The 8,780-nt window shown below is 49.1% G+C and overlaps 1 protein-coding gene across 5 annotated transcripts in view; it reads left to right on the forward strand.

The window, feature by feature from the left end:
* The window catches only part of LOC119111896 (transmembrane protein 243), a 74,256-nt gene extending 66,055 nt beyond the window's left edge, over positions 1–8,201 (forward strand). Inside the window, exons 1-4 of one of the 5 annotated variants that reach the window (XM_037235758.1) lie at positions 414–486; positions 4,581–4,711; positions 6,338–6,493; positions 7,444–8,201. In XM_037235758.1, the coding sequence (XP_037091653.1) occupies positions 4,619–4,711; positions 6,338–6,493; positions 7,444–7,575 (381 nt within the window). In that variant the 5' untranslated portion in view covers positions 414–486; positions 4,581–4,618 and the 3' untranslated portion in view covers positions 7,576–8,201. Of the gene's footprint in view, positions 1–413; positions 487–656; positions 677–4,580; positions 4,712–6,337; positions 6,494–7,443 lie in introns of those variants that run through there. The other 4 variants (XM_037235759.1, XM_037235762.1, XM_037235757.1 and 1 more) reach the window with 4 other exon arrangements.
* Positions 8,202–8,780: the final 579 nt, after the last annotated feature.

An 8,780-nucleotide genomic window follows, 5' to 3' on the forward strand; every position in this document is an offset into this window, starting at 1 on the left:
TAGCAGTATTTTTTGTATAAGCAGTGACATCATCTTTTTCAAGAAGCAGATCTTCGTAAAAAAACAACTGGAGGCGCACTTTTTTGGTGCATAACTGGTTTTACTCCGACTTGAAGCCCTGAGCATAAGGTACAGGTATACTCGTTCTAAGTACATAAGCTAAATAAACTAGGTTTCCACATTCATCCACTTAATATAATATATTCTCTTTTAGTGTATTGTTCATATCGTGGTTTTTGCTATTGCGATCAAAGTTTTGAGGTAGGTTTCAATTATTTCAAACCCGCTTTGACAAATGCTTCTGAAAAACAGTGTACGATGGCATCTGGCAAATAAATCACGAAGATTACAAAGACGGCTATGTAAAGACGTACACTGCCGCAACAACCTACTTGTTTTCGTTTGCAGTCTTAGCGACGTTTCGTGATACCGCGCTGCGTACTGGGATTGACGGCTCAACCTTTTTTCCGGGCGCAAATAGCCAAGGTAGTTGACGTGCACCGAAGCTACAAATATACCTATGAGCTCCAGTCGTCTCTGGGCCCGATGGTATCAAAGGTTCAGTTTTGTGAGATGGGCCGGGTAAACCAAGGCCAATTCATTGGAGTAGACCTTCTCCCATATTGGCTCAAATTTTGTTGAAATATCTTTTGGAGCCAAGTGTTGCAATTGACAGGTATGCCAAGGGAAAAATCACATGTTAAAGCTGCTAACAAAAATCAATGTATACCTGCCACCCATTCAAAGTGTATTTTCCAGTTTTACATGTAAGTGTACAGGCACTTATTGCATACATGTGTGTTCATTATACACATATAGAAACTGCCTTTCAGGTTATTTTTACTTAAGCTAAATATGCCTCCAGAAGGCAACTGCTGACCAGCCATCAAAAATCACTAAACAACACCATTATCAGTGCATAAATAGCTGATACTCCAAGGAAATGTGATGTCCCCAATGTGTTTTCAGGCAAACATGCTATGAAAACATTTTCACATACAATTATGCACAAATTCAGCCCAGTTTTGCCTGGCCTGCCTTTTGCTGATTTTCTATGACTGACCTGTAGCTCATGTGTGTTTAATTCAGGCCAGGACCAGTTGCACAAAATTTTCAATGTATTTTACCTGTAAAAAGAAATTCAGAGTATGTTGTTGTTTTCCTTACTACAGTTAAAGCACATCATAATTCCTTGAAACATTGGCTCTCTGTGCTCTGAAGTAGGTGATGGCAGTGTGCCAAATGCGGGAATCTTGGTTTGCTTCATGCGTGTGTTGAAGTTATTGCTAAGATGTTAGCATTGCACTGGATATATTAAATGGCTATCAGACATATTTGGCTTTGTTGAAATGAATGTTTTTTAGCATTGGTGGATGCAACATTTATAGTATATGGTATCTGATTGATGCAGAAAGTCCAAAAATTAGATCTTGAATTTAGAGACAAACCTGCCTTCTGGTTTTGGGAACATACCTGCCAGGATGGGCCCCATCTTCCTGGCACAACAGATGGAACGTGGAGGCTGCTATGCCTGGTTTATTTTAAGTGTCCATATGGTGGATCCTGCTTGGTAGCACTGATATGCCATAACTCATTCTGGACTGGGATTAAAACATGGTCTAAAGTAAGTTGTGGTAGTCTAGGTTGCTTTCAGAGCAACACCTTCCCTGAATATACAGGGCCTTCTTGGGGCCAAAGGTTCCAATATTCTTCTTTTTTATTTTTATTTTTTGCTTTGCAAAAGATGTCTGTTGGAGCTTTTTGATACCAAAGCAGCCTCGCAATGGAACAAAATAAGATCAATACTTTAGCCCATCCTACTCCATTTACCAAAACCAATTAATAATGTTGAAAAGCATGGAATACAGGGCACAAATATCATTGCCTGGTCAAATTATTGTAACACATGTTAACACATAGCATGTTGCACCTAGGCATGAAAACATGACTTCAAAACAAATGGGGTTGGTACAATCTTTGCATATGCAAACTACAAGGGCATGAAAAACTGCTGTTTGTTGACACTGTCCATAATCTAGCCCTGGCATAATACTCAAGCAACTACCAGTCTTATTAACTACTTGTCTGGTCCCCTGCTCATTACTATTTGGCTTGCAGCACTAAACTTCATCAGCCAGTTGCTTGTAAACATAGCAGCCCTGGCTGTCCATAGTGACCTCCACTGAAATGGGTAGCCATGGGATGACATTACAGCTTTTCTGATCTGAGAAATGACTAGTTCAGTCTAAACAAAACCAGTTGACTTGCTCCATGCCATTCCATCAGTCATTTGAAATCTGGCAATATCATGTCCTCATGGGGACTTTTAAAAGACCAGCTGACTGCGGGATGGTGCTATAGGTGCCTCTGATATAAGAAATCTGTTTTTTTCAAACACTCCATGGTGATAGCATCTCCATGACATCATTGTGGTGAGCTTCTGCAGCCATGGCAGCTGTTGCCATTGACTGTTTGTGCCATGGCCATGTATATTATTTTTGCCACCAAAGATGTCCTTTAAATGCCATCTGACCTTGCATTCACATGCCAGGCAGCCCACAAGCCAGTTGGGCTGTAATTGGTATGTTGTGTGGATACAAAAATGGAGTTGTCACTTCTACAGAAAGCGAAATGATGATACATAACTCTAGAAAAAGTCAGCCTACACTAATTTAAAAGTGCAAAATAAGCAATTTAAGTCAATTTATCTTAATTTGATGCTATGTTATTGGGTCTCCTGCACAAATATGTATCGGAAAACACCATTGATCTGTTGTGAACATTAACACTGCCTCTGTGGAGTCAATATGACCCCCACCCCAAAGGTTTTCCTGAATGATTTCTGAAAGGTGTGTTTAAGTAGTGCCAAATTGTGCTTTGATGTGGATAATAAAAAGTGTACCCTTAAGTATCAAAAATATAGATATAGCTTGTGAGGTGGCTGACCTATGTCAGGCTGGCATGTCAAGGTCAGACCATGGATTCAGCAAAGGCAATTTCTAGGAATTTGCTCAACCTGATGCAACAACAAAGTGTCAGACAAAGTCACCCATCTTTGAGATAGTCTCTGAGGCAACACAGCAATTGAACTAACAAATTCCATTCACCTGGGGTCAGGCATGAAGGTCAGTTCTAGGCCAAACCAACTGTTTTCTTTTACTAGAGAGCTTTTTATATGAGCTGGTTACTGGTGCTCATCTTGAATCTATTAATGACAGCAGCAGAATGAGACACCTTCCATGAATTTCTTAAAGGTCAGAATAGGCCACTGACCTAAAATGACCTGGGTCATCATTAAGTTTTGTAGGAACATACTGCCTGGTGTTATCCCTGATGCTTATTCAAATGCAAAAGTTATAGCAGTCCTGTGTGGTTTCACTTACCATAACCCTCTCAAGGTCAAACAAGCTCGCTGGCCTTAAATGAGCAACAGTGACCTTTTGCTTAGAACAGGTATCTAGGTTTACTGCAGTGACATGAGAAGATCTGGGAGCACTTTCAACACGAATCTGTAGTTCTCATATAGGCCAACACACCCTGTGAATTGGGTGTTTCTAGCTCTCATATGCTTGCTAATCTCAGCAGATGGGTCAAGTTGACCCCCACCCCCACCTGAGCAGGGGGTAACCAGCTGGCCCACTGTACTCAAGTTATTGATCTCATGCATTTGACTTAACTTATGTTATTCCTATGATACCTATATTGCATCTTGCCAATCTGGGTAGGCCTTTTGAAATCTGTCAATTCTTGCTATTTTTGCATCATTTTAAGTTTGTCACTGTCTAGATCTCCACTATCTTGGCTCTAGGACCAAGAGGCCCATTCTTGTCATGCATCTGATTTTCAGTGTCTGGTCGTGGCACGTTTAGGCTCTGATGATTTCCCCATCAGCTTGTTCCGGACCAAGCTGTTCCAATGCCACCAACCGATTCCAATGTTCAGGTTCTCATTATTTCCTCATCAGTTTGTTCCAGGTCGACTGATCCCAATGCCAGCCTGCCTCAGGTCCAATATGTCCAGTAACACCTATCTGGGGAATCAGGGGTTTCTTGTCGTCCTTCAGGGGTTTCTTATCGTCCTATCAGGCTTGTGAGCCCGATTAGGCGTCGTCTGCCCTTGCATGATATGTTGGTGTCAGCCTGCGCTGCGTGATCATGTGTCAGCCTGTCCGGGCATGACAACGCTGATGTCAGACTGCTCCGACGCCGATGTTTTCGGCGTCCGCATGCTCTGATCCAGGGCATCCGGGCATCAGTCTGTTCCAAAACTAATAATTCGGTTGTGAACTTGTTCCCTTATTCCAGTATCCGAATAATTCAGATGTTAAGGTCAGTTCAGTTTGTTTGTACCGAGCGTGCTGGTTGCGCTGTCATCGTCCTCTAGACTCAAAGGGTCTGCTATCAGCTTGCTGCGAGCCTGGTGATTTCCAGCCAGCCTGTTAGAACTGAACCAGTGGGGCTGAGGCCGGGCCGGACGCCCCCTCCCTCTGACGCCGTCCGGCCGTTTCCGCCCGCCGGCCGGCAGCGCATCACGTGCTCGTCGGGCTAGGCTTCTGTGACTCAGTCAGCCGCGCCCGGCAGGCAGGCGTGCGTCCCAGCCGAGCTGAGCTGCGCCCCCGATGGAGAGTCACACTGCGCCGCTGATGGGGGGACGACCCTCCTACTCGGACCTCCAGCACCCACTGTTCGACAACAGCGAGTCCCGGCCGCGGGTAGGTGCCCCGCCGCCAGACCCCCGTCCCCAGAAGGTGGCCGCGACAGCTGCGGCAGCGTTGTGCGACGACAATCCGCGTGTGGTGTTTTTGTTGTTGTTCAGTGCCAGCTGGTGAGAAGATGGTGCTGCATGTACTAGGTTTTTGTTGGTCGGGATTTATTTGCTATGCAGCAGGACATCTGTTGCTAGTGTGGTGCTGTTGTGTGTGCTTACGTCGTTCGTCGTTGCGTGTTTACATCTCTGCTCTCTGTGGCCATGCAACGTTGGTGATGACGCTTGTTTTGAGCTGTTATCTGGTAGGCTAGTTGTGGGCTGTCGTGTGGTCTATGGTGTTGGCAGATGCTGCCATGGCTCGTGGTCATGTGGTGTATGTTGTTCGTTATATACGTGGATGATAATTGACTGAGGTGTGACATTGGATTCGCCTCGAGTACACAGTGCTGCATTGTGTCCCTCAGCCAAAAGAAAGGTCTCACAACGAAAACGTCCACTCGCACTGTTTTTGTTGTAGTTCGCATTGTTCCTAATGCATTTCAAAGTGATATTCTGCCTTTTGCAATTCATCCTAGCATTGACATTGACCTGTTATTGTTCCTCATGGTCAGACTTGTGTGCTATGCACATTGATGATGTTGGTATCTCATGGTCACATAGCCTGTGGCATAGGCATTGCTGCTATCATTTCGCATGGTTGAGCAGCACAGCATGTACATGGCTGTCATTGTGTCTTGTGGCGAGACAACGTATGGCACGTGTGCAACTACCGTTACGTTTGGTACGGCAGTGCTCGACATGTACGTTGCTGTTGCTGCGTCCCGTGATTGCGGGGCGTTTGGCGCAACCATAGCTTCCATTGTGCGTCACTGTTAGACTTAGGTGCCGTGTATGACGAATTAGTTGTGTGTGATAATACGACGCATTACGTGTGACGCAATGAGAAGTGCTTATTGTGGGTGCCTTTATGTACCATGGTCAGGCAGGATGGGGTGTCCAGAGCTGCTGTGTCTCCCGGTCAAACGGCATGCGGGGTGCCCATGGGTTCCAGAGCTGCTGTGTCTGACGGTCAGACGGCGTGTGGGGTACCCAGGGCTGCTGTGTCTGACGGTCAGACGGCGTGTGGGGTACCCAGGGCTGCTGTGTCTGACGGTCAGACGGCATTTGGGGTACCCAGGGCTGCTGTGTCTGACGGTCAGACGGCGTGTGGTGTACCCAGGGCTGCTGTGTCTGACGGTCAGACGGCGGGCGTGGTGCCCAGGGCTGCTGTGTCTGACGGTCAGACGGCGGGCGTGGTGCCCAGGGCTGCTGTACAGCGTGCGGTGTGCCCAGAGCTGCTGCATCTCACGGTCAGGCAGCGTGTGGGATACCCAGAGCTGCTGTGTTTTGACGGTCAGACGGCGTGTGGGGTACCCAGGGCTGCTGTGTCTGACGGTCAGACGGCGGGCATGGTGTCCAGAGCTGCTGCGTCTCCCGGTCAGACGGCATGTGGGGTACCCAGGGCTGCTGTGTCTGACGGTCAGACGGCGGGCGTGGTGCCCAGGGCTGCTGTGTCTCCCGGTCAGACGGCGGGCGAGCGGGACTCGTTCCCCACACGTCTGACGGTCAGTGCCTGACGTCATTGTCTCAGGAGAGGGCCATCAACCTGGTGGTGGGTTTTCTGACGGCGCTCATCGTGTTCGTCACGCTTATCAGCGCCTTCGTCTTCCACGAACACTCGCCGCGCGGCGTCAACATATTCTTCGGCGTCATCATCGTCCTCATCTGCGCCTCGCACCTCACAGTGGTAGGTCAAAACTCGTCAGCCGTTTCAGAGACGATTGATCCCTGGCACGCCGCATCCTGGTCAGTTCAGGTGAGACAAACATGGCGCGTCATGTTGCGATTTGGGTCACTGTCGCCGGGTAACAGGTGTCTGATGGCTCTTAATCCACATGGCTAACGCCTCCGTTGGTGCGGTCATGTTCGGGGCTCTGTTTTCCACATCATGACTTTTGTAGCTGAGGCTATTGGATTTGGTTTAATTATTTACAGTACGGCATCAAGTAACGACAAAAGCGTTCTTTAACTTACACGTGCAAAAAGTTGCAACCGATTCTGGCGACTGCGTTCTTTTGATCAGACGTTCGTCCTTTTCCCTGGTATACTTCTGCGAAGTTTTTTATTTCAACTTTGTGAGTAGGCATCCCATATGGGATGCTAGTATCATGATGCAGTTATTCATGCCGAAACATTTCAGCATTGTCATTTGAGGCCCATATCACCTCAAGTGCAATTGCACCTCTTTATACATTCACCGAACTTAGCTTACTTCTTTGGGCGTTTCAACTGTCGGCTATTTGCGGAACTATGCCCGGGTAGACGTTTTTGTTGGACACAACCTATTTAATGAGATGGGAGCTCATGTTGCACGTATTGTCTCTGTTCAATCGGACTCTGCTTTTGTAACCAGCTGGGTTTCCTCATCCTGTTAAGTTGTTCGTGCAAAATAAGTCAACCTTTAGCATCATTCCACCGGTGCACATGTAGCATATTGGCGTAGTTGTCGTGGTTGTCTTATCTGTTTGTAACGGAAATGAGGGTTCGGATGGGTGAGACGATGCGGACTAAGGTGCGATGATTATGGCATGTTCTGGCTATCGGACAAGGATGATCGTGTTCAGTTTTGGCGTCAACATCGGCCAGACGGTGGACTTGAAGTACTTCCAAGGGCCGACAGATGTCACTGTGTTGCAGATCTGGTGGTACAGGCAAGGCGACGTGGACCCGAAGTTCCGCGTCCTGATCTTCTTCAACGCGTTTTGCATCGTGCTGCTGTGCGTGTGTGCCAACCTATACTTCCACCTGCCGGACCCGCAGAAGCCGTGAGACTCGGCCAGCTCGCTCGGCCTCCCGTCGAGGTCGGGCGACGCCATCGGCCGGCCCGTCCGGCTCGCCCGACGCTGAGCTCTCGCCGACGGGCGCAGGCGCCTGCCAGAGAGTGCGGAGCCACTCGGCGCGACGCGGCGCTCTTGTCGCCGCCGCGCTCCCCGGCTATTCTTGTTCCGTTCTGCTGTGATTGAAGTATTTACGTTTGCCGGGATGCGTACAGATCGCCACGAGCACTCATGTTTTGTCTCGCGCTGGTATCCACGTGGAGACATGGGTTTGTCGGCGGCGTGCACACCCGGAGGATGCCTTGGTACGGTCGCCAGCCACGTGGCGCCCAGCCAGTCACCGCACCCGTCGGGTGCTGAGCCGGTAGTCCGGGTGGCGCCTGCTCAGCGCCGGGTGGTGCTCTTCGTTTTGCCGGGCCTCTATTCCATGCTTACTAGTACTAGTCTCACGCGTGCTCTTCAAAGCATGCTATTGTTGAATATGGAAGTGTGGTGTGCTTGGACTGCACCTAGACGGCAGGTGTGTCAGCGGGTGCTCGGAGTGTTCTGACTTGAGCAGGAGAGCGCCAGCCGCGCGGTGTTACTGATCCTGGGTCACACCAGGGCTCTCGGACAGAGCGTGTCCGTCGACTCGACACTACAGACTGGGAGTTACCCACGGCGATGACCTCAGTGACGAGGTCAAACTGTCAAAGATACTGATCTTGGATCCCTTTCATGCTGCGAGGGTTGTTGCATGCAATAACGCGATATGTATGAAGTATACGGAAATTGTACCATGTAATAATATGTAGAGCATGAGACTGCCTTGTGCGCAGGGGTGAAATCTTGTCCTGTTTTCGCGAAATCGGAAGGCTCTTACAAGAAAACTGACTGGGGTTTGTTAGCTTGAGCATCTATGCATGCAGTAGCCTGTCTTGGTACGTTGGTGTCCACGGTAGCTGTTGTTTGGGTAAATGCTGCAGCCTTTCCGGGTCGGCCTCCGGCTCGGCCCGTCGCCCGCGTAGTCAGTCGCCGCCGCATAATGGGAACCCAGACTCTCGGCGCTCGTCACCGGTAAGTCGATGGCGCGTCTCCCTCCGTCCGCCGGTGGGCGGCGTGCGTCTCTACTGCACCCTGGCCGCGGCCGTGGCTCCGCCTGGCCGTCCTGTGACCCGGCGCTCTCCCGTGTACCCCGCTCCCTTGTACCCCACCCGT

The sequence above is a fragment of the Pollicipes pollicipes genome, unplaced genomic scaffold, assembly GCF_011947565.3.
Source record: "Pollicipes pollicipes isolate AB1234 unplaced genomic scaffold, Ppol_2.1 Scaffold_7261;HRSCAF=8764_pilon_pilon_pilon, whole genome shotgun sequence".
Classification (NCBI taxonomy): domain Eukaryota; kingdom Metazoa; phylum Arthropoda; class Thecostraca; order Pollicipedomorpha; family Pollicipedidae; genus Pollicipes; species Pollicipes pollicipes.